At 37.9% G+C, this 26,301-nt stretch overlaps 1 protein-coding gene across 2 annotated transcripts in view; it reads right to left on the minus strand.

Annotated features, from left to right (window-relative positions):
• FRRS1 (ferric chelate reductase 1) overlaps window positions 1–22,572 on the minus strand; it is a 32,979-nt gene extending 10,407 nt beyond the window's left edge. Inside the window, exons 1-7 of one of the 2 annotated variants that reach the window (XM_081817043.1) lie at window positions 21,948–22,572; window positions 20,940–21,076; window positions 19,786–19,880; window positions 18,532–18,679; window positions 15,025–15,207; window positions 7,401–7,499; window positions 5,929–6,076 (exon numbers count right to left, since the gene is read on the minus strand). In XM_081817043.1, coding sequence (XP_081673169.1) covers window positions 5,929–6,076; window positions 7,401–7,499; window positions 15,025–15,207; window positions 18,532–18,679; window positions 19,786–19,880; window positions 20,940–21,076; window positions 21,948–22,143 — 1,006 coding nt within the window. In that variant the 5' untranslated portion in view covers window positions 22,144–22,572. The remainder of the gene's footprint in view (window positions 1–5,928; window positions 6,077–7,400; window positions 7,500–15,024; window positions 15,208–18,531; window positions 18,680–19,785; window positions 19,881–20,939; window positions 21,077–21,947) is intronic. The other variant, XM_081817044.1, reaches the window with a different exon arrangement.
• Window positions 22,573–26,301: the final 3,729 nt, after the last annotated feature.

Consider the following 26,301-nt stretch of genomic DNA (forward strand, 5'->3'; position numbering starts at 1 on the left):
CATGATCACAGGGCCCTGGGATGGAGCCCTGCATTGGGCTCCTTGCTCAGCAGGGAGTCTGCTTCTCCCTCTCCTCCCCACCTGTGCTCTTTCTCACTATCTTTGTCACTGTCTCTGTCTCTCTCTCTCACATAAATAAAATCTTTAAAAAAAAAAAAAGACTTAAAGTATTGAAGTCATCATTTAATTCAAGAGGTGTTTACACCAACAAAATATAACCCAGGAAAACAGAAAGGAAGATTGGTTAAAAATAAAGGTAGAAATTAACAAACTAGTAAGTCAAAAATGAAGTCTATAAAAGGCCAATGAAATCGACTGAGTGTTTGGCAAGTCCAACCACAAGATAAAAAGAAAGAACACAAACAGTATTAGAAATAAAAAGGGTGGCACAGCAGCTGATAATAGAAGATACTCTTCAAAATTATATGAAAATGCTACATACAACTTTAAGTAAGCCAAAAATATTTTAAAATCTAAATGAAATGGATGAATTTATGGAAAAATCTGGAATTAAAAACTTCACCAAAGAAGTAGTAGTAATTCTGGAGAGTAATAATGGTAGAAGAATTTTTTTAATTAGTCAAATATTTCTATCCCTAAAGGTTCAGACAGTTATTATGTGGATGAGTTCTATTATACAATTAAAAAAATTTTTTTAACTTTAAAATTTCTTTTTTTTTTAATGTTTTATTTATTTATTCATGAGAGTCAGAGAGAGACAGAGAGAGAGAGGCAGAGGCAGAGGGAGAAGCAGGCTCCCCGCCTAGCAGGGAGCCCGATGCGGGACTCGATCCCAGAAACCTGGGATCATGACCTGAGCCGAAGGCAGATGCCCAACCATCTGAGCCACCCAGGCGCCCGTTAACTTTAAAAATTCTTATTTATTTAAGCTCTTCTAGAGTTCATTCTATGAGATTAGAATAACACTGAAACCAAAACTAGGCATGCATGCGCACACACACGCACACAATCCCACAACCATAGACCAAAATCAATTACAAATATAGATACAAAAAGTTTAAATAATAAAATATTAGTGAGTCAAATCAACTGCCCATTAAGAGAACTATGAAACATAGCCAAGCAAGGTTTATCCCAATAAAGTTGAGGATTGTTTGCCATTTTGAAGTCTACAAAAGTAATGGTAAAATATTATCTCAATTGCTGCCTAAAAGACCTCAGATGAAATTCAGCACATGTTCATGTCATGAACTCTGTCAAGTTAAGAAAAGATCATTTCCTAAACACCGTAAGAGATACCCACCAAAAAAATACAACAAACATGACACAACAATGAGTATCAGAAGCATTCCCATCAAATTTAGGAACAAGACAAGAAGGCTTGCCACAGTACCACTACCAGTCCACTTTTTCTGGGAGAAGTAATCAATGCAATGAAACAAGAAAAAAATGAGGGCTTTGAACCTTGTCGTTATTTGCATAAAATATGGCGTTTACCTAGAAAATCCAAATAATCAACTGGCAAACTAGATGGCTAAATTCAAGATAAACATTCAAATATCAATAACTTTCCTACACACCAAATTTAGAAAATGTAAGAAAAATAATCCCATTCACAATAGTTTGTATTAGAAATCTATAAAATACATAGAAACAAAGTAACAAAAAATATATAAACCTATATGAAGACATGAAGAAAACCACCAGATTTTAATCAATGGAATATCCAATATATTCCTGGATAGAAAGATTCACTATTGCAAAGATGTTGATTATTTCCAAAATTAATCTAAAATTTCATTGCAATTCCAATCACAACCCCAATAGGATTTTCAATGGAATCTGACAATCATTCCTAAAGTTTATCTAGAAGAATAGATATACAACAAAGAGGCAAGAATTCCTAGAAAAGGAGGCCAGGAGGGGAATCATGCTCTATCAAAATTCATAACCTATTATAAAGCTACAGTAGTTTCAACTGACACAGTAATTGAGTAATGGAAGAATAAACTAGAAATAGTTTGATTTACTGATAGATGTTTGGCATACAATAAAGAGGCTTCTGAAGCAGCAGAGATAAAATAAACTATTCAAAAAATGGCATTAGGACAACTGGTTATTCGTTTCACAAATACTACTATATCATGGCTTGTTTATAACAGAGAGGATCGGAGAGAAAGCAGAAAACAAGAAAAGTTTTACGTAACGAATACCTAGAGAAGAGAGTCAAGAAGAAAGAGACAATAACTATCAGGAATTATACTGAATTAGTAGAGTTGTGGTGATGAAAACCAGACCACATTCCCCAATAGCCTGAGAGGCAAGTTGGAAGAAAGTGTTTTTAAACTGATTCACTGCAGACCCATAGGCTAACCAAGAACTGAACCTTCATAAAAGCAGAAGTCCATTATAATTTTGGGATTCCTTTGTATGGCTCCATTATAATCTTGGATTTCTGCTCTAAGGCAGATTGACTTCGTGTTTAGTACAAGGCTCTACAGTATTACGTGACGTGTGGTATTCCTAAATTGTTAAAATAACTGGTCATGTGATAACGGGGTCTCCAATTCATTAATTATTTAAATTGGTAGATTTCCTAATTGTGAATTACTTATTCACCCAAGTGAGTTCTATCATTTCCCATGACTGCTTATCTCATGATAGGGCAATGTTAGCATTCTGGGGGGGAAAACAGCATTAGAAAAAGGTTTTAAATGGATTTTACTGCAATTGGGTACATTTTACATTTATATGGGTCACAGAGATTTTATGATTGCTTTGAAAAATGGTTTCAACCTCACAAAGTCTCACTGCTTTTAAGCACAGTGCAATTTATAAATGGTTCACATACATATAACTAGATAACAGAAGAGACAATGATTTATGTGGCAATTTTATTTTGTTCCCCAATACAAGGGTAATGGAAAGTTTATTCCCTGAAGCATTAATGCCTAGGTTTGGGTTTTGGGGTTTTTTTTTAAGGTTTTGTTTTGCATTTTTGCTTTGCACTCCACCAGTTTAAAAAAAAAAATGAGTCCGGGGCACCCAGGTGGCTCAGTTGGTTGAGCAGCTGCCTTCAGCTCAGGTCATGATCCTGGGGTCCTGGGATAGAGCCACACGTGGGGCTCCCTGCTCAGCAGGGGGTCTGCTGCTCCCTCTCCTTCTGCCCCACCCCTCTGCTCCTGCTCTCTCTCAAATATATAAAATCTTTAAAGAAATAAAAAAATTTTAAAAATGAGTCTGTGCTCCCAATATATGTATACTTTAGAACATATTCATGTACTATTGTCTTAATGCATTATGAACACTGTAAAATATATTAAAATAGAAATTTTTGAGATGAGATGAGATAAAATAAATCTAAATATAAGATTCTAGTGTTGCTCATTGTATCCCCTAAACTGCCTTACAATGTATATACCTTATTTGGGAGAAACTTGTCCTAGAGTAGTAAGTTATCAAACCACAGTATACAAAACAATCACCTGCAGATTCCAAGCATCAACGACAGAGATTCATTGAGTCTAAGCTGGAGTTCGGGAATCTACATTTTCAGCAGTCACTCCAAATGGTTCTGAAGCAGGTTGTTTGGGGCCACACTTTGAGAAACACCACAAAAGATAGAGATTCTCCCCACCATACCATCAGCATAGCAACACCAGCAGGAGAGGGAGATACAGAAATGCTCCATTCTGCACCTATATTATCCATGAACTAGATTTTTCTGGGGGAATATTAGAACTATCACTTAAAATATTGTTTCTATCAGAAAATGCATTTCAATTTCTACAGTGCTGACCTAAGAAGAAAGTTTTGGCATTGTCACACACACCCCCACACACAATTTATTATATAATAGAATTCATCTACTTAAATGAAATTGCTTCTCTTTTAAAGTGTAAATTTTTTAAGTATCAAGTTTTTTTTAAAGATTTTATTTATTTAACTGAGAGAGGGAGCATGAGCAGGGAGGAGGGGTGGAGGCAGAGGGAGAAGCAGGCTCCCAGCTGAGCAGGGAGTCTGACATGGGGCTCAATCCCAGGACCGCAAGATCATGACCTGAGCCGAAGGCAGACGCTTAACCATCTGAGCCACCCAGGTGCCCCTAAGTATCAAGTTTTTTAAAGTATAAATGCAAACCGTTAAATGCCCTAGCAGCTGAAGACATCCATTTGCTTCAGTAGTCGCTCTTGGAGCACCTGCACCACACCAGGCACCAAAGGAAACAGGCTGGTATGATGGAAAGGGCACGGCTTCTGTAAGCAGAACAGCCTGGGATGAAATTTCTGACTCCGCTACTTGTTTGATTTGGAACGAGTTACTTAGCCTTTCTAGGTTCCAGTTTCTCCTCTTAAATGGGCAATATAATGTCAATATATTGACAAAGCCTCTGTGAGACATGGGATATATGTAATGCACAATAAGTGACAGCTAGAGTAACAACAAACACAATTACCTCTACTTGAGTGGCATCCGTTTAAAAACACAAATATTTGACCCTTTTCCTCATTAAAAATTCAATTCCTACATTTTCCATGTTCAAAAGTGTTGACAACTTAGGCTCTGAGGTCAAAGAGTTTGGGTTCAAATTCCAGCTCTACCATGGACTCATCTGGGCAAATTACTTAACCGCTCCTAAGCCTCTGTTTCCTCCTGGATGAAACAGGGATAGTAAAAGAGTACATATCTAATATAATTTTTATGAAGATAAAAATGAAGGATCTAACTACAGTGCTTAGCCAGTGACTGGCAGTCATTAGCACAGAGTAGTTTTTCTTCATTATCATCACTTAGCCAAGAAATGATTTTCAAGCTCTTTTTGCTGTTGCTGGCGCAAACGAGACTACATGATTTAACTAAAATAACTACATATATCACCTACAACTAAATCTACGAATATTCCTAAATTTTCTCATAACACTGAGGAGATACTTTATCCTGCTTCAAAACTATTGTGTCCCCTTTACACATAGTATAAAATCAAAACCACATGATAGAATATGCAAAGGCTTTTCACAATTTTACCTACACCACATTTCTGCTCTTTCTCTTCCTTTACCTCACCCCCTATCCTTCCATTCCACCCACCCAGCTTCTCACCATTTTCAAAGGAAGCTATATTCTCAAAGTTTGGGGGCGGTATTATCTCCCAAGAGATGAGTCACTACATACTACCTTGGCATTTCCTGTAGTTCTTCAAAACATCATCAGCCAAGACCTTAAACAAAATCTAATAATCCTTATTACTATGTGTTGCAATACCCACCAGGGCAGTCTTCTTAAGGACAAAGGAAATATTCTTTTAAAAAAAGAGGATAAAGTAAATATTCAAACACATAAAACTACCGCGGTCTGCACTTGGCATCAAATTCACTTAGAGAGATGTGGGACAGAGACAAGCACAGCTGCAGGGCATTTAGAGGCGTTTTCCTTTGATGGGAGATCTTGTAGCACCTTATTCAGTTGGCCAGGGGCTATTCTCTCTACCCCTCTTCCACCTCCCTGGAGAAAGCTCAGGTTCAAGGAGATGAGATTCACATTAGACAGGTTATCCTACAAAAGCCAGTATCTCTTGCAACAATCCCACAGTCACTGCTTACAGGATCCCTGCCAGGAATCTGCCAACGTCACAACACTTAGGGAAGCCCAAAGATATGGCTTCTTACTAGGTATTTATAGTTCTTCCTGGTCCAAATGCAGTTTGCCAGCCAGAAGTCATTTTTATCATAAGCATGTCACCTTATAACATAGTTGACACTACTTTTATCTAGTTTCCCAGGATACAAAACGAGAAGGTCATCCAAAGTCGAACTGTCAGGCAAAAATGGAAAAGGGTTTTGATAACTCTTTACCCACAAGTGTGTATCTTAAAAAATGAGCAATTATAGTAGTCTCTTCAGGAAAGGTGGAAAAGGGAAGAAGAGAGAGAAAAAAACTTGAAAAGATAGTTTTCATCAATATACGTACCATCGTCAGCTGCACCATCTGCTAGAAATATGTAGTAGCTTGTGTTTAGATCAAATCTATTCTTAACCCCAGGAAGGGTAATGTTTCTTCTGAAAGAACACTGCATAACACCATCCGCCAGCCTCCAAGCCAGATCCTCAAGAGCACCCTACAAATGTACACAATGGGTCTTCTCAGCACTTTCCACAGATTTGTTAAAAATAAAATATGATCAAAATCCTGACCTGCTGGATTTCCTTTCCAGGAAAACTATATACATAGTGAAATGATTACTACAGTTGTGTCCTTACATACTTACCTTTTTTTTTGTGGTGAGAGCACCTGAAATTTACTCGCTTAGCAAATTTCCAGTATACAATACAGTTTTATTAAATACAGTCATCATGCTGTACATTAGATCTCTAGACTTACTCATCCTACATAACTGCAACTTTGTACCCTTTGACCACCGTCTCCCCTTTTCTACACTTCGGAAAAGCACAAGACAAGTTTCTCTTGTAGAAAAAGATGAATTCTTGCCTGTGTCACCTAAATCCTTTTTTTTTCGCATGTTAGAAAAGAATATTTTATGATGAAGATGGTCAGAGCATCAGCTCCTTTTCAAAACCTTACAGACCGATTTTTAAGAAGAGGCTTGGGTTAATGACACAGAGTTTCTCGTCCAGTGAGAAGGAGGAGTGTATAGGGCGGAGACTGGTTCAGTGCCTTGGACAGTTGTCTTCTGTGCCTCTTCTTGGCATCTGTGCCAGAGATGGCCTATTTCTGGTAGAGAAGTGTCTCTCATCACATGGCATCGGCAAGCAGATGAGCGTTGACGGAGCGGTAGCTGTTGCCTAAGACTTCACGCTCTCTGTAGAGCTTTCCCCTGGGCTTGGGACTTCTCCCTTGTTACATGTTATATTGTGGCCACGGTCGTATTACTTCCTAATTGTTTCTTCAGTGTTTTTGATTTTGTGTCAGTGGCCAGATGGGGTTAGTACATCTGCCAAAGTTTCTTACCTGGGTAGAGGACTTATGGGGTTCTGACTCCAAGTAAAAACAGTATTTTGCCAAGTGGGATAAAGACAAATAAACTAGGAGAAAATGTTTCTTGTACTCCTCAGAGAGGAAGTGGGAAAACAATGTATATCAAACCATCATGTTGTATACCTTAAATACACATAATTTTATTAAATTATATAATAATAAAATATACTTTAATATATATTAAAATATAAATAATATGATATTAATAATAAATTAAACATATAAATATAATACTATATAATTTATTTTTATATTTTATTTTAAAATAAAATAAAGCACAGAAAAGTTTCTCCCAGATTATTATAAGAAAGGAAGCCTGTTGCCAGACTCCTGCTCTGGGTCTGCTGAGGATGGGGAGCTATCTTGCAGCAAAGTTACTCCACTGTTGGCCACACAGCCAAAAGACGGACAAGCCAGGTGGAGGTTCCCAAAATTTTCACACCTACCTTGGAGTCCATCACAGGGTGACTTCGCCCTGTCAAATGGGAAGGTTGTATGTGCACAGTCTGATCTTCACGAATACACAAATAAGCATCATCATCACCCTAAAAACATTTGCAAATGAGAAAAATTCAAAGGAATATCAACATTTTGTTTTTAAAAGCATCCCTAATGAAATCAAATAGTATTTGATGCTGTTAAAACATAATTTTCTGATTCAATCCTAATGATGCTATGAACTCAAGAGAATTGGCTGCCCAATTTATTAATTTAAAACAATTTTGCTATAATGAAGAAAGAAACAAAGATCAGAAACAGACCCATAAATACAGGGAACAAACCTGGTGGTTGCCAGAGGGGAGGGGGTGGGGGGATGGGCAAAATGGGTGAGAGGCAGTGGGAGACAGAGGCTTCCAGCTGTGGAATGAATAAGTCATGGGAATAAAAGGTAGAACACGGGGAATATAGTCAATGGTATAACAGTGTTGTATGGTAACAGATAGCAGCTACACTTGTGATGAGCATAGCATGATATTTAAAACTGTCCAATCATTATGTTGTACTGAAACTAATGTAACATTGTGTGTCAACTATACTTCATTCAATATAAATAAATAATAGCTTTGTTATAATACAAAAGCAACACAATTTCAATGTAAAAATAGATTAAAATAACATGTTTATATGCCCATAAACTCAAACACCACTGTTAATGCTTTCATGTATATTCATCCAAACCTATTTGTATTTATACCTACTTTTTCACCCCAAATAGGAAAATACACAGTTCTGTTACCGTTTTTTCACTGAACTTATTATGAACATTGTTTGTAAATAAATATCTGTGTCTTACAAATTTTCATAACTATAAATGCACTGCACTATATTGGGTTTGGGGGTGGTAGCTTTTAAGATGAGGACACTGTAATCAAATACTGCTAATATTGTACACACTCAATAGATTACATATTAAGACCAACTTGTCTGAACTCAAGGAGGCATTTTCTGTCAGTCTAATTCCTATCTACTCTTTAGTCTCCAATATTCCTTAGCTCTAAAAGTTAGAGCTTAAAGTGACTATCAGAGGACACACAGAATCTTCAAATTACATTTAAATGATGGTACAAAGAAATAATCTGCATTTTAAATTACTGTGTATAGTTTTGGTTCTTTCACTTATTCTAAACCATTCTCCATAAACTATCTAACAAGATCTTTTTATATGTTGTAGTCACTAAACTCCTTAAACAAAGCCAAGACTGACAATTTATAATAAATTTTGCTATTAATCCCAATGATATTCTAACATATTTTAAATTTATTTTTTAAAGTTCCACCTTTGAGAACTCCCAAGTACATAACCTTAGCAAACCAATTATTCACTGTTACACATCTTCTATTCAAATCAGAATTAGCCCACTCAAGAAATTTGCAGTCATGGTGATTTAAACCAGGAATCAACAAACTATGGCACACACACCAAATTCAGCCTGATGCCTGTTTTTGTACAGCCCACAGGCTAACAAGGATGTTTACATATCTAAACCATTTATTAAAAAGAAGAATATGTCATGGGCGCCTGGGTGGCTCAGTCGTTAGGCGTCTGCCTTCGGCTCAGGTCATGATCCCAGGGTCCTGGGATCGAGCCCCGCATCAGGCTCCCTGCTCGGCGGGAAGCCTGCTTCTCCCTCTCCCGCTCCCCCTGCTTGTGTTCCCTCCCTCGCTGTTGTCTCTCTCTGTCAAATAAATAAAATCTTTAAAAAAAAAAAAAAGAAGAATATGTCATGATGAGTAAAAATACATGAAATCCGAATTTCAGTGTCCACAAAGAAAGTCTTACTGGAATACAGCCACACCTATTAATTTATGGATTGTCTATTGCTGTTTCAGTGCTACCACACAGAGATGAGTATTTAGAACACAGACCATATGCCCACAAATTCTAAAGTTCCTACTATCTGAATCTTTACAGAAAAAGTTCACTGATCTCTAATTTAAACAATGTGTTTTCTCTACACTTTCATCTATGAGGTATACAAACTCTTTTTTTATTTAATAAAACAAATTTTAATATAACAAAACGGTTCATTTTGAGGCAAAATGATGATAAGCCAACTGCCATGCTAACTCACTGCAGACAGACCTCTCAAATATTGGAGAGAATGATGGGGATGGAGAAGAAGTAACTTTCAGTCCTCACTACTCTACAGTGAAGAGTATGAGAAGGTTGCTATTACAACCTTAGGCTCCAGGCAATTCTAGAAACCCCAAGTATGGAGCATAGAAGCACACATATAAGAAGTTCCACCAAGTTTCTGAATTGGACAGATCCTCTTTCTCCCATTTGTTTCTCTTGAATCAAGCATTTAGAATGCACTCTGTTCAGAAAACATTGTATGGGTTACTGTGGGAAAAATAAAGATGACTAGATTGTTCTTACAACCAAAGACTACTTTTTAATGGAAGAGACAGTTATAATAGTATGTGAATTATGATAAAACAGGTTTAGACAAAGTACCACGGAAGGACAAATTACGTAGAGCCAAAGGTTTGAAAAAACTTATCAGAAAAGATAGTACGTAGGCCTTAGAGAATAAAAAATATTTATATGTTGATAAGGTAGAGTTGAGATTAAAGGAAAAGTTTCCCAAAAGGAGGAACTTCCAGGACCAAAGACATAGAAATAAAAAAATATATGAAACTTTTAGGGAACAGGTGATTATGTTAGCTAACACACATACACGGTAAGGCTGGAAATTCCAACAAGGACTCTGAAGAGTTTTGAAAGCCATGCTAATGAAAAAAGAACATTTTTCCTATAACTACTAAAGGTTTCTGGAGATAGGATTGAGATGATCTCCGTGGTAGCCCAGGAAGAAAACAACAGTGACTATTGAAAGATGAAATGGAATAAAATTGCTAAAAATTTTAAAGGAGAAATCATGGAGCCAGCAGGACTAGTGAGGGGTCACTGCGGCGATCTTGAAATGACAATAAAGGTGTAAGCCAAGTCAGAGATAGTGACGATACAATAAAAAGAATGAAGAAGTATGTCAAAGACAGAATCAAAAATCTGGAAGATTGGTAGCAATGAACATATCAGCACCCAAATCTTGACTTATTTTAAACACTATTCCTATTAAAAGGAAACAGACCTCCTTTGAGAAATAAAAATGCAAAACAGTATAAGATGAGTGGACATCTTGTTTCACCAGAAAACAAAGACACACCAAAAAATTAAGAGACACATCGAAAGGTCACAAAAAAAACAGCTTGAAGGAGCCATATTTGGGTTAATATGAGCATCTAAAACAAGAATGATGATGATAAACTATAACACAATAGACCAAAGGAATTCATTAGTCCATAGTGTGTCACCAAAAGGGAAGGGCAGATGCAGAGAAAAGAAAGTTCTTCTTTTTAGAAGAACACCAGTTAATAAATAATTTAGAAAATCACCATTTTGTAACCACAAATGTAATAACTGTTTCAGGAAAGGAACAGCAATAGATGCTAAAATCATTTGGTAAAATGTTATTGAGGAACAGAATATTCACCCTCAAAGTATCACCCTACAGATTACTTATTAATTAAAAAGAGAAAATTCGGGGCACCTGGGTGGCTCAGTTGGTTAAGCATCTGCCTTTGGCTCAGGTCATGATACCAGGGCCCTGGGATCGAGCCCCACATTAGACCCCCTGCTCAGTGCAGAGTCTGCTTCTCCCTCTCCCTCTGCCTGCCACTCCCCCTGCTTGTGCTCTGTCTCTCTCTCCCTCACTGTCTCTGTCAAATGAATAAATAAAATCTTTCTTTAAAAAAAAAAGAGAGAAAATATGCCTTCACAATGGAAAAATCTGACAGATACCAGTGATCAAACATAGAATCATCAATAATGGACTAATTTGACATTACACACCTCTTGATATGATGCACTGAGATAGAAACAAACCCTTTTGGCAGTCTTTGTGCCAAAAATCTTAACCTGAATCTACTGTACAAACTGTGGAACATTCTACAGAATTGGACTAAAAAGAAATCTAGAAAATAGGTAGGGTAGGGCGCCTGGGTGGCTCAGCTGGTTAAGCGACTGCCTTCATGATCCTGGAGTCCCGGGATCGAGTCCCGCATCGGGCTCCCTGCTCGGCAGGGAGTCTGCTTCTCCCTCTGACCCTCCTCCCTCTCATGCTCTCTGTCTCTCATTCTCTCTCTCTCAAATAAATAAATAAAATCTTTAAAAAAGATTTTTTAGGTAGGGAAACTTATCAAAGAGATACGATAATTAAATGTATTGGGTGATAAATGATTGGATCTTGGGTCAGAAATTTTTTTAAAAAACAGCTATAAAGGACTTTATGGGGACAACTGAGGTATTTGGAATATAGACTATATTGCATAAAATTATTATATCATTGTTAAGTTTTCTCAATGTGATCAAGATATTATGGTAATTATAGGAGCATATCCTTGTTCTTAGGAGATACTTGCTAAAAATTGTAAAGATAAAATGTCATGAGATATCTATAACTTTCAAATGGTATGGGAAAAATGTGTGTTTTATATACACTTCATAAGTCAATCTACACACAAACATACAAACACACACACACACACCTGGTGGGGGAAGGAAAGGGAGAGAACATGGCAAGTGTAGATGAAGAACTTATTGGTGTTTGTTGTACTATTCTTTCAACTTTCATGTAGGTTTAAAACTTCTCAAAACAAAAAGTTGGGGGTGTGCAGGAGGAAGAAGGACCTGAGGTGAATAAAAGGGAAGAATCTAAGTCACAACCAAATTCCCTGAACACCAAAGAAGATGGTGGCAGCAATGAATGAGAGTCTATAAACTGCCCAGGACAGTTTCTGAAAAGAAGCAAGAGATCAGTAATGGTAACTGCTTTTTTATTACTGTTTTTGATCACCAAGAATGGGGAACACAGGAAACATGAGGAGGGAAGATACTAAGTTCAGTTTTATAAATGATGGTTAGTGCTGTCCAGGAATACTCATCTGGACAAGATCAGCCAGCCACTGGAAATCCCAATCTGAAGTACAAGAGAGGCCAGAACTGGGAACATTCTAGAACTCAACATTAAGAAATTTTGTACAGAGCAAGATGACACTGGGCAGGAGAAGGAAGTCAACAGAAGCTAATATATAGTATGCCTTCTTGATACACTTTGTATCATTTAATAAAGTATCTGAGATAGGGAATATGTGTATACTTTGAAATTTAGTTAAAATTCAGACATCAGCAAGTCATTGTTAGCAAAAATATGGAAAATTATACTTTTCATCAATTTTAGTGATGAAGTCTAATACCAAAATAATTGTTATCATTAATTCACAAGTAAAATTGAAAAAGGTATCATTTAGCTAGTATTCATAGCATCAGATACCTTCAGTATTTAAATTTATATTAGGAACTAAAAAGAAACAGCAGGTCATAAAAGTATCCTAAAATTTTCTGAATAACCAAAAATGGAAATAACCACTTTAAAAATATTTTCTGAGGATGATTTATTTCCCCCAATTTAGGCAAACAGGTGTACAGATGATTTTAATCATTAAGTAAGATTGCTCTGTAAATCAACTGCACCTGCATAATTAAGTCTTTTTTATAAACATTTTTTGATGAGTACTATACTAGAAACATAAGATTTCTAAGTAAGATAAATATATCTTGAAGTAAAGACAAATGCTTTTGTGCCATCAATGCCTACAACTTAGAACAGAAACAACGGGTCTACTTATGGGCTCCTCATCACCACGCCCAGGGCAGCAGTACTGTCTTTTCCTCTCGCTGACAGATTTTATGTGACCAGAAAAAGAAAAATGTGAATATACTATTGCACGAAGTTTGACTCTAAAGTGACTGCAATGTTTTCTATTTAAGGGACCAGAGCACATATCTCAATGAGCACTGTATGTTAGAGATGAAGCTACATGCTTATTCCAACGAGACCACCACTGTTAATCCTTGGAGGGGGGCCATCTTCAGAATTTCCTTCATAACCAGTTCCATCACATTCACACAACAAGCACTACCACCATCTTTCCTTATTGCTGTGTAGTCCCATTTTATTTTTAATCCAGTCTCATCATCCCCCTTAGGCACCAAACCTAGTTCATTTTGGCCAGAACTGCAAATACCCAAAAGAATATGCTATAGGTCTGATGACAATTACAAAGGGAAATGGGGAAAACATTTTGAACTACTGTAACATCATTCAATCAAGTATAAAATTTCCCAAGAAACAACTTTAAAAAAGAAAGAGTCATAATTCCTTATATGTTATTTTTAAAAGCACATGACATATCTGGGGAGCTTACGTGGCTCAGATGGTTAAGTGTCCGACTCTTGATTTCAGCTCAGGTCATGATCTCAGGGTCATAAGATCGAGCCCCACATCGGGCTCTGCACTGGGCATGGAGCCTGCTTAAGATTCTCTTTCCCTCTCCCGTTGCCCCTCCCCCTCTAAAAAAATAATAAAAAATAAAAGCATATGACAGATCTTATCTCTCATAAGTTTAAGATATACACTTTGCTTAATGAAAGAGAATAATGGGTGCATTCAAGGACTGTATAGTAAAATATCTAGGTCATATGCATACGCATATAGTAAAATATCTAGGTGTAACTTTTTACCCCTGGCTTCCTGCAAAACTTGCAAGCAGCATACAAGGACCAATGCAATCAGAGCGCACTTTTGGGGAAAATATTAGTTCTAGTACAGAATCTCAGCGTTCCTTTCCTTTTTTTGAAATAGGATTCCCTAAAGAAGTGATGTTAAGTTTAAAACCTGACAGGAAGAAACCTCTCTAGAAAAGATCTGTTGCCTTTGCTAATGTGGAAGTAAGAGGCTTTCTCCATTTGTAGTCATCCCCAACCTCCCCGCCAACTCTGCTCTGAACAGGACTCGCACATGTCCTGGCCCATACTCTCCTGCCTTCCTTCAGGGAGACCAGGATGCCTCTGCAGCACTTGGCTCTTCCACACCACAGCACAAGGCTGCCATCTATAGAACCATTTAATCCATTCAGCACTACCCAGGGAGAGTGAGAATCAGCTTAAAACAAATGCTGCCTTCCCTAGATCTGACAAAGGAGCCTACCGGTGAAGAATATATTTATGCCTGGACACACCAGGTGTCATTCTCTGTTTGGGATAGGCACCGATGACTACCAAAATGGGGACACCGAGGCAGCAACCCATGCTGTGGTTGCTGGCCACTCGAGAAAACAACGAGGGTTGGAAAAGCATCACAAATAACATAAGACTTTTATGCAGAGCAACTTTTCTTAACTGCACTTCTTGCTTTTATCACAGACAGACAGAGACAGACAGAAAGATACAGTGGCAAGTCCACTGGATATAGAGTGATTTTCCTAACTCTCCGTAGGATGGCCTGTTCTTAGAGCTATGTAATTGCACAACTGTTAAAAACATGAAATACCCAAAGATGTTTAGGTCAGCATCTGCTCTAAGTTACCATGTCCTGCCCTCCCCTTCCCCTTCCCATTGTTAAAGTGTGATCATTTGACTCTAGAACCAACAAGTACACCACCACTGATTACAGTCCCTCTAGTAATTTTCTTTCATTACCACTTACGTAAGTGAGGGATACAAACCATCCATCTGTCATGAGAAAACGCAAAGGATAAGTAGCCTTTACTGGGACCACTCATTTCAACCACCACTGACTGGTCATCTCGTGTGAAGGACAAGAAGAAACAGGCCGGCTCCTTCTCTGGGTCACAGTTCACAGGACTCCTAATACAGAACTTCTTGTTCCCACAATCTGAAGCACTGAACTAGAAAAATGACAGGGAGAAAAAGTCTTAATTACCAACCAAGCAGTTCATTTCACCATGATAAAAGAGCCACTACCTGGAAGCACAAATTTTAACAAGAATATCTTCTCATAATAGATATTTCAAAGAAGGAAACAAAAGACACATCCCAAATTAGAAATGATCAAAGTAGTAGTTAGGTTGTGAACTTTTAAACTTAATTAATTTTAATTAAAATCTGGAAGACAACATTAGTTGGACTATAATGTGCATGAGTATTAAAAGGATTTTAATACATAAAATTAAAAGGACTTTAATACCCAAAATATTTCACATTAATTATGTTCTGGAGTAAAGTTTCTAGCAAATTTTGAAAAACATCTTAGAGAATATTTAAGTCCACATTGACATTCTTACCTAAAGGATACCCTTGAGTTTTTAGAATGGACTTTTAAAAAGCAAATGGACAAACTCTTAGCAAGTTTTTATATTTAGATCCTGAACTCTGCTTCTAGAATTCAGGTTCAAATTGGATATTAAAACTATAAGAAAAAATGGTTATCCCTATATATACCACCACTCCAAATAATAACAATTTAGTGGAGGAAAAACAGGAACAATCTACAATGACTTAATTCAGAGCTTCTTATGGCAAAAAAGAGGAAGCATATCAAAAAATGTCAGCTCTACAATTTGACAGAGCAAATGTGCAGTCATCTTGTTAGAAGGCACTGTGAGGGTGTATTTCAGAAGAGAGTTAAATACTACGTAACTAATCTAATGGGAAATGAATAAAAAAAAACTTCTCATTTCTTCTACTCTACCAATATTTCTGGCCACCAAATGTGTGGCGGGTTTTCCCACATTAACCAATTCTGCAATTCTCTGGGGACCCCAACTGCGTATCCCACATCGCAATTCCATTCTGACACAATTTACCTGAAGTTAGTGTTCCATCCTACAAGTTAGGGGCTCAGTCCCATAAGACTGCTCCTTTCAGGGCCAATCGCAAGTTCTAGGTTCCCACTGGAGGGGATTGGGGTTCCCATGACCCTCTCCTCGAGTTTGATAATATACTAGGATGGTTTGCAGAACTCAGGAAAACAGCTTTCTTACTAGATTACCAGTGAGTTATTTCTTTTTTTAAGATGTTATTTATTTATTTAGGAAGAGAGTGAAAGAGAGAGAGCACACATAAGCGGAGAGGGAGGGAGAGAAAGAGAATCTCAAGCAGACTCCTTGCTGAGTATGGAGCCCACGTGGGGCTCAATCTCACAACCCTGAGATCATGACCTGTGCCAAAATCAAGAGTCCAACACTTAACCAACTGAGCCACCCAGGTGCGCCAAGTGTATTATTACAGGATACAACCCAGAAATAGTCAGATGGAAGAGGCACACAGGGCAAGGTATGTGGCAAGAGGTATGGAGCTTCCACACCCTAAGGCACCATCCTCCCACGACCTCCATGTGTTCAGCAATCTGGGAGCTCTCTGAACCCCATACTTTTGGGATTTTTATAGAGGCTTCATCGTGGAGGCATGCTGGATTATTGACTCTATTTTCAGCCCCTCTTTCATCTCTGGAAAATAGAGAGTGAGGTAGAAAGTTCCCAGCATGGGTTGGTCTTTCTGCCCTCACCCAGGAGCCCACCCAGAGTTACCTCATTAGAACAAAAGGTATTCCTACCACTCAGGAAATTACAAGAGATTTAGGAGCTCTGTATCAGGAACTGGGGTCAATGGCCAAATATTAGCAGGAACCACGGCAGAGACCAATATATATATATATATATTTCTTATTATTTCACAGGAACTTAAAAGTCACAGTAGAGTGGAAAAAACAAGCCACTACAAAACTTGGATTTTTGGTCTCTGCTCTCCCCTTTACTCCAGCATGTTTGCTAAAGAACTTACTGTCTCTCTTGTATACCTTCAACTACACAACAGGGACTGAACCCTGAGGTCTCTTCTAGCTCTACAAATGCTGTAATCTCATGACTCTTTTAAACTTTTCTATAATCAGAGGTTACAAACCTGGTGCAGAGATACCATAAAAGCTCTGAAAACAAATGCCTTTTATGTGAATATATGGAAAGATAATTTTGTCAGTAGATTCCTACCAGGAAGCTCAGGTCCAAAATGACTATTTACTCCCCTAAAGCAGCTTTGAAATTAAATATTAAGACTAAGTAAACTGAGGGGTGCCTGGATGGCTCAGTCGGTGGAACATGTGGTGCAACTCTTGGTCTTGGGGTTGTAAGTTCAATATCCATGTTGGGTGTAGAGGTTACTTAAAAATAAAATCTTTAAAAAAAAAAAAGACTAAATAGACAAGTGCAAATAAAAGATCTAATTATATGGTCAAAAGTGTTAACATTCATAATAATGTAGTCAAATAAAATCATCACACATTGCAAAATGTAAAAGGAAAACAAAATGAGACATTACATAGGAGCACAAGTGCTTTACTTAGTCTTCCCTACAAGAACAAAGAGCTATAAAAAGACAAAAAAGAGAAGGAAAAGAAAAAAGGAACTAATATTTACAGAATTTCTATTAAGTGCAAAGTAGTTAGAAACCTTATATTCATTACATTGTTTTAATTCTCATAATGATACTAAGAGCTAGATATTAAGATTTCTCATTTTATAGGTGAAGAAACTGAGCCCTTGAGAATTAAGTAGCTTGTCCAAAGCCACACAGAAAGTAAACAAGTTGGGAATCAAACCCAAGTTTGTTCTTTCAACTGTAATAACTTGCTGTAAGACATTTTTCATTACATGCACTTCTGAATTAATAAGTCTAACATCAGAACTTCTTTCAGTGAAAACTTCCTAATGTTTCCAGTATGCATTACCCTTTACAAGATATGTTTTTTCAGTCATCATTCTTCTGAACCAGAGGGCCTGAATGAATTCTCGCTGATGAGTTTGCACAAGAGTTTCTGTAGTTCAGCACAAAGAATCCCCCAGTACTCACTGGCTTTCATGAAATCAGATCTAAGAGTTACATCACCATTTCAAGATTCTCCTCCAAATCCTGTCTAAATTTAGCCCAAGCTTTAATCTTCCTCTTCCACGTTTGATATTTAGCTGTACAGACTCTGAATGAATGTCAGATCCACAACTCGAACATGCAGGATCTTGCACTGCCTTTATTCTGACCTGTAAGTCATAATGTTGCAATGAAGACTTCCTTCAGATTTCCTGCAGAAATCCCAAAAACTTACTACCGTGACCCAGTACAGCTACTTCTCTACATACTTCACCAAGCCTAGAACCACAGTTTCCAAAGACACCGTTATTACAGATTGCATTTGGTGAAACCATAAAAATGTTACTTACTGATTTGGTTAGATGGGAGACCGGAGGGAATGTCGACAAAGGGGCTCTTGTAGCTTCAGGTGTCGTAAAAGGAAGGGCGTTTGGTTGTGAAATTATAGGACCAGGAATCTTCACCCAGTAGATTTTATACTTCTCAACAACTGTGACTCTGAAATTCAGTACTAATGAGATCAAACAGAACCCTGATTGTGGCCCATCATAACCAAATCAAAAAAAAAAAAGGGGGGGGAAGAAAAGGAATAAAGTAGGGACACACAACATACTACTACCTAACAGTACTACTGCTTTTGTCTAAGGCAAATCTCCAATGACTCTTCCACCTCATCACTAAACGAACTTTACTGCTCTTACTCTCTTGTTCGCTCTCGATCTTTCTTTTCTTCTCTTCTCCTCTCTTCCTTGTCCACTCTTTGGGCATACTCACAGCAGTCCTGAATGCCAGATCTAGGGACTAAACTGCACAGATTTCTAATCCCTGACGTATAAAGAACACACTACTACTACTACCCATTTCAGAATGTGCTGTTCAAATTATTCCACAGGGCATGTGTAGCAGGCAGCTACGGGGAGAAGCTATTCTATATAGCAACCATCAGCTCTTACTGGTACCACAGTCCACACAACACACACGTGCGAAGCTGTGTTACTGTGTGCTGGGACCTGTGTGCAAAGTGGAACAAAAAATAGAGACGTGCCAAGAGAGCAATTCTCCTTAAAACATATGCCTCTAACACCACTCAGGAATATCAGACTGCTTTTCGACAGTCCACTTCCCCTTGCACGTCGAAGTAAGGACTTCGAATTCTACCAAATTTCATAATTCTGAGGGCATGCACCATCTTACTTTTCTGGCAATCTAATCTGCAAGTTGTAACACTACAAAAAAGTCACCCAAATTTCAGGATTTTTTTTTCATATTCTCCTCTTAAGACAAGAGCAAATCAAAAAAAAAAAAAATGTATCAGTCCATACACCATATTATTAATAGTAGTAACTGATGCCTCTTAGTTTGAAGGCACTGCAATATTTCACTCATTCAACCGATGTCTATTAAGTGCCTATTAGGTGCCAGGTCCTGTGCTAGGTGGAAAAAAATCAAACAAAAAGCAAAATGACTACTTATCTCACTGACATGGTGTCATTACTACACCAAACCTCTCCTGTACAGGTAAATGTCCAATAGGTATCAAAGATGATATAGACAGTTATTGTTTCAATTTTACTAGCTGCAGATTTGTAAGCTCTCCTACTCACAGAAACTTTACGTGATCTGGAGCATCGCTTGGAGCATTCCAGTAGACTTTAACTTTTGTTTTCTTGGATGGACTTGTATGACTCACAGCATATCCCTGAAATAAAATGGAGAAGAACTACCATTCAGTCACTCAATAGTTGAGCATGGCTGGAACGACTATCATTTTGCAAAGTAATCTATCACTGGGTGATGCTGACACCCTGGTAAAGACTGTTCTACTTAGAACAGGGACTCAGGAACTCAACAAATACATGTTGGCTAGTGGATACCAGATTAGCAGCCGGCTCTGTGAATAAATTAGAGTCCACAGAAATTTAACAACTGCAGAGGGTTATGAACACTGGGTATGTTAATGCTATATAGGGCCTGCTCCTTATTCATTTATACTATAAATTTATATTCCTTCCGTTAATAGGAACAAAGAGAACACAGAAAAGTCATCAAAAGAAAAAATTCCTGCCCCCACATACATAGCACTATATTTTAGGAATACCTTCCCCTTGAACAATCTCATTTCCCACTTTCACTCACCTGGCAAATTCCTACTCATTCTTTGAGGCCTGATGTGGAGACTACCTCCTCCAAGGAGCTCTCTCAATTTCCTCCAGCCTGTGTGTGACTTTCCCTGCTATGCTTCCTACCCATCCTGTGTGTTTCTAATCTAAGTCTACTTAGGTGTTCTTGTATATCTGTCCTATATCCTTATGTTCTACTTATGTATCATACATCATATGTCCATATGTTCTACCTATGTGTAATGCTCTGAGCTCTTCAAAGAACAAGTCGAGCTGCTCATCACCATTTCACACTGGGACAGTTCCTGATATAATAAATGTTTATTAAATGAATGAATGATAAAAATTAGACCTCTGTCCGACTCTAGAATCCTATCTTCAATACTAACACCCTTTATAATCAATATAATATGAGTCAATACTATATAAAATATCAAAACTCTTTAAGCTACTGTCTTTTCTAGGATGCTGATGTGTAAAAAATATATTGCAAATAGGAAAATTAGGGAGAAAGCCTGTTCAGTGTGAATCCACTTAAATGTCTGCAATACACAGATAATGTCATTGTTTATCTTACAACCACCACCCTGTAGTGAAAAGATCCACGCAAACCAACAGATTTCAGACATAACACAAACCTGTACATCTTCACAGGTCAGAAGCTGTGACACCTGACTGTCAATCAATGTGAAGGAGCCAACAGGAGGGCCACTCAAATCCTCAGCAGCCCGTGCTTCTAAGAGAAAGCCTTTAAATGGTTTCCCTGACAAGGTAACTGAGAAACAAACAAAAAGACGTTTAAGAGGTTTAGCAACATCCCCAAAAGGAAACTGTTCAGAGGAGGCACTCACAGTTCGAATCTGGTGTACATATACAAAACTGCTCCAGGAGAGAAAATGGTAGAAATTATCCTGTAGCCAAAGAAGTTCTAAACTGTGTTCCACAGGACATTCACTCCGTGAGATGTCAATAGCCATTCCAAAGGGGGGAAAAAAAGGTAGGTGATGGTCAGGGAGTAGTCCATGGGGCCAAATTAGTTTGAAAAATGCTGAATGAAAGTAAATACTTGTCTCTCTATTGAAAATCGCCAAGGCCTTTAACATCCTACTCGGCAGGACGAAACCCTCCGAAGTACATTACATGTAACACACGGAGGGTTCCAAATTTATTTTTCCATACGCTCTTTTTGTCAAAGTTTGTTAATATTTTGCATTTCTGGAATCACAGAAAATAGTTTGTAAAACACTGTTATAGACACACCTTTAACAGCCCATATTTCACCAGAAGAATCAGAAAAACACAAGAGTTTACACGGAACCAAGAAGAAGGGTTTATTACACCTTAAACCAGACAAAAGAAAATTTATTTTCCTCTTCTATTGAGTTAATAGTACTGTTAAAAAAGATCTATTAACTAATGATAAAACTGTACTTAAAATGTACTCTGATTGGGGAGCACATATACCACTTAAGTAATATAGTCATCGTTAGTAGTTAAACTCAAAATGAGAAATATAAGATGGCGGTCTCTTATGAAAACAGGTGAACAGATTTAAATGACACTGTATAAATCCCTCACTAATACAGATTCAACATACAGGAAAAGAGTGAAACTCAAAACCGAAATAGTTAATCCCAGCACAGTACCTTCGATCTGATCTCCTGGTCTGAATGTCATCTGACTCACTGAAATGTTGTGAATAGGATCGGGGTGTGCAGTATGACCATGTTCAGGAACCATTCCACGGCAAGATGTCCCTACTTTTCCACTGGGATAATTAGCCACAGAACTAATGTGTAGCACAAGTATGAAGGTACCAAGGGTAAATCCAAGAACTGCCATCTCAAAAAGAAGATTAAAAGCACATTATTTTCATACGTAATTAAAATATAAAGCTTTCATACCACAGAATAGTAATTCTAGATGGCTGCTTGGTGTCAACACCAAGACAGCTAACCATATTTTCAAAAATATGTAATAAAAAGAATATGATATGTGAAGTTTGACCTGGATTTGCATCTCGGCTCTACCAATTACCAATTATGAGACCTTAACCAAATCACTTATGCCTCCACTTCCTTACCTGAAAAATTAGGAAACTAACACCATCCTTTCAAGTTGTTTTAATAAAATAAAGATACAAAAAAATAAAATAAAGTTACAACCCAAAGTCTGACAAGGAAGAAAATAAATGTTAGCTTTCGTTAGCATGATTTGGAAATAATAAGCCAGTCCACTAAAAGCGAAAGATTCTATTTTACTTTACCCTAGGAAGCTTAAAGAACAAATAAGAAATGTTTCTTCTGGATTTAAATACCGTCATCTAAATAAGTCTCTGATATGACTTCTCCCAATTTCCCATTAAATTAATCATGACAGGGGCGCCTGGGTGGCTCAGTCGTTAAGCGTCTGCCTTCGGCTCAGGTCATGATCTCAGGGTCCTGGGATCGAGCCCCGCATCGGGCTCCCTGCTCAGCGGGAAGCCTGCTTCTCCCTCTCACACTCCCCTTGCTTGTGTTTCCTCTCTCGCTGTCTCTCTCTGTGTCAAATAAATAAATAAAATCTTTTTTTAAAAATTAATTAATTTGGGCGCCTGGGTGGCTCAGTTGGTTAAGCAACTGCCTTCGGCTCAGGTCATGATCCTGGAGTCCCGGGATCGAGTCCCGCATCGGGCTCCCTGCTCGGGGAGGAGCCTGCTTCTCTCTCTGACCCTGCCCCCTCTCATGTACTCTCTCTCATTCTCACTCTCTCAAATGAATAAATAAATTTAAAAAAAAAAATTTAAAAAATAAATAAATAAATAAAAATTAATTAATTAATTAATTAATCATGACAGGGTGGATAATCTAATTTGCAATACTGAAAACTAAGGATAACAGAGAACCAATTGCAAGAAACAATATTTCTATTACCCATAGCCCAGTTACTTCTGAATTAAGAAACACCATTGTCAATCCTTCTTCTTCTTCTTTTTTTTTTTTTAGATTTTATTTATTTATTTGACACAGAGAGACACAGCGAGAGAGGGAACACAAGCCAGGGGGAGTGGGAGAGGGAAAAGCAGGCTTCCCGCGGAGCAGGGAGCCCGATGCGGGGCTCGATCCCAGGACCCTGGGATCATGACCTGAGCCGAAGGCAGACGCTTAATGACTGAGCCACCCAGGCGCCCCCCAAGCAATATTCTTCTCTCATCCAGTTTACCAGCCTCTTACCATCTGCCTAACAGAAAACTAGCTACTTTACGTCAGTCCCACCCTCTTGTAGCCTATAGCAATCACTTCACTTGGTCCTTATATTCAGAACCTGCAAATCACCGCATATAACAAGGCTAGAGGAGGATGGCAGGGACATGTTACATAGCAGTAAAAAAAAAGTCAGCTTATGGAGAGGCTGCAGATGGGCAGAACCCAAGGAGCAGCTCATTCTCCATAGAGATGGAGTTAGACAAAATAAAAGCACCCCTAGAATCACTAGAATAAATTACTCTTTTATGGTCACATAAATTACAAACCCCACACTGAACCAGCACTAAACTGCAGGAATTCCTGCTAGACACCAGAAATTATGCTGGGGGCTACACATTTCAACCAGCCCTGCACCTTCCACCAGTAGCTATAAGTAGATAGTATAGGGTCCAATGGTACCACATACCCCTATCTTTTATCACACATCAAATCTAGGTAGAGTTTTTCCCATTTAAGGATAAGCAAAAAGAACAAATAAACAAATCAAGAGCGTCTGAAAAAAAATGTGTAACATAAGAGAAGCACAAAATTTCTCTATAGAGTCCTAAGAAAAACAAAATTTTGAAAATGGTTAATTACTGTAAGAAACAGTATTTAGGAAAATAACTGTCTTAAACATATTACAGTGATCTATAACAATTATTTCTCAATAAAACTGGGAGAAAAAAAAAGAGTACTAAAGAGTGGAGCAGTAGGAGAATTTTTCTATTCAAACATGGCTTTCGTGTGGTTTTGTCAGGGGCGGACCTGCTTTTAGGACCAGGCAAGATTTGCTGGAGACGATCAAGGTCATAGTTTTTTAACCATGTGACCTTAGCCAAATTATTATGAAGGTTAAATGCAGTAATGTGCCACTCAACTAAAGGATGGTATAGGGGAAGAGTCAGCCCAGTTTAGCAAATATTTATTTGGCACTGACTTCCTGCCAGGTCAAAGTGGAAACAAGACGTGATTTCTAATCTCCGCTATGCATTGTCCTGGGATGGAGCCCTGCCTCTCTGCTCAGTGGGGAGTCGCTTCTTCCTCTCCCTCTCCCTCTGCGATCTCTCTCACTGTCACTCTCTCTCATTCTCGCTTTCCCTCAAATAAATAACATCTTTTTAAAAAATAAATAAATAATAAAAATTTAAAGATTAAACAGGAAGGAAGGAAGGGTGGGAGGGAGGGAGAGAAGGAGGGAGGGGGCAAGGAAGGAAGCCAAGTGGGAAAGGCTATTAGGAATTATCAAAGCAAGAAGTGAAGTGTAAGCCCAGAAAGGGAAGTGACCAAGGCGTCACCGCCTGTCAATCATTAGGAAAATATAACAAATGTAGTCAGGGAGAGAAGTAAACCAGCAATTTCTTTATCCTTGGTCAGATGCTGACCCTGAAGGGTGAAGCTCTATTTGCATTACAATGGCTACTGACGGATTTTCCAGTTAATGATTTAAGAAACAGCCTTTTTTCAAAGTAATACTTTAATTCATTAGCCAACCTATGCCAACAGACTGCATAGTTATGAAAGAGAATTAGAAGTTATTCATGGAATCATTTAAGTTAAAATTATGTAACGTGGATAATGAACTATATTATACTCTGTTATGAGGTCTTCAAGCACTGAAAAACTCGCACCAATTTTGTGGGATTCTTTAAAGTTTTTCATATTCGGGGCACCTGGGTGGCTCAGTCGGTTGAGCGACTGCCTTCGGCTCAGGTCATGATCCCGGAGTCCCGGGATCGAGCCCCGCATCCGGCTCCCGGCTTGGCGGGGAGCCTGCTTCTCCCTCTGACCCTCCCCCCTCTCATGCTGTTTCTCTCTCGCTCGCTAATAAATAAATAAATAAAATCTTTAAAGTTTTTCATATTCATATTCAACGGTGGGTACAATAGAGAAGATAAAACAAAAGTATCACAATTTGCATTTTGTTGTCCCAGACAAAGATAAACCAATTAGTTTAAAAAATTAAGATAAGTTATCCTGATTCTTTAACTGAAATATTCCCAAACCTGATGATATTTACATAGTTTTCTTTCTTGCCTGAAAAACAGGCATTTAGTAAAAAAAAAGTATGATGACTGCTTATATCATGTTCTACATACATCTCAAAGATAAAACTTCAAAACAAATGTATTCTTTATTATTTAAATACCAAATTCTTGTATTTGCATGAATATTTAATTATTATTGTGATTGTGGACCACAGAGGCAAAGTGATATTAATCAAAACAATATATTTAATTAAAACAAAGTAAAATTCAGATAAAATGAGAATAATCCAATTGGAAAACATTTAGGTGTAAGAAAATCATTAGAATAAAGAGTCTGTGTTAAGAATTTTTTTTAACAAATTAGTCATTAAATGTCTTGTTATTGTGTCACTCCAAGAACATGTGAGAAAAAGAAGAAATGGAGGAGAGCATATCTTTTAAAACTATGTCAGATGATTAAGCTAGCAAATAACTAATCAAGTCTAGTTATACTGCAATCAAGCTCTAGCTCTTGTTAATCATCCATTCTAAATTAAGGCATCAAAAAGTTCAAAAGTTAACATTCACACAAAAATTGTAGGAACTCGGGGTGCCTGGGTGGCTCAGTCGTTAAGCATCTGCCTTCGGCTCAGGTCATGATCCCAGGGTCCTGGGATCGAGCCCCGCATCGGGCTCCCTGCTAGGTGGGAAGCCTGCTTCTCTCTCGCCCACTCCCCCTACTTGTGTTCCCTCTCTCGCTGTGTCTCTCTCTGTCAAATAAATAAATAAAATCTTAAAAAAAAAAAAAA

Source organism: Leptonychotes weddellii, chromosome 4, assembly GCF_054177405.1.
Source record: "Leptonychotes weddellii isolate Sample4059 chromosome 4, ASM5417740v2, whole genome shotgun sequence".
In the NCBI taxonomy this organism is placed as follows: domain Eukaryota; kingdom Metazoa; phylum Chordata; class Mammalia; order Carnivora; family Phocidae; genus Leptonychotes; species Leptonychotes weddellii.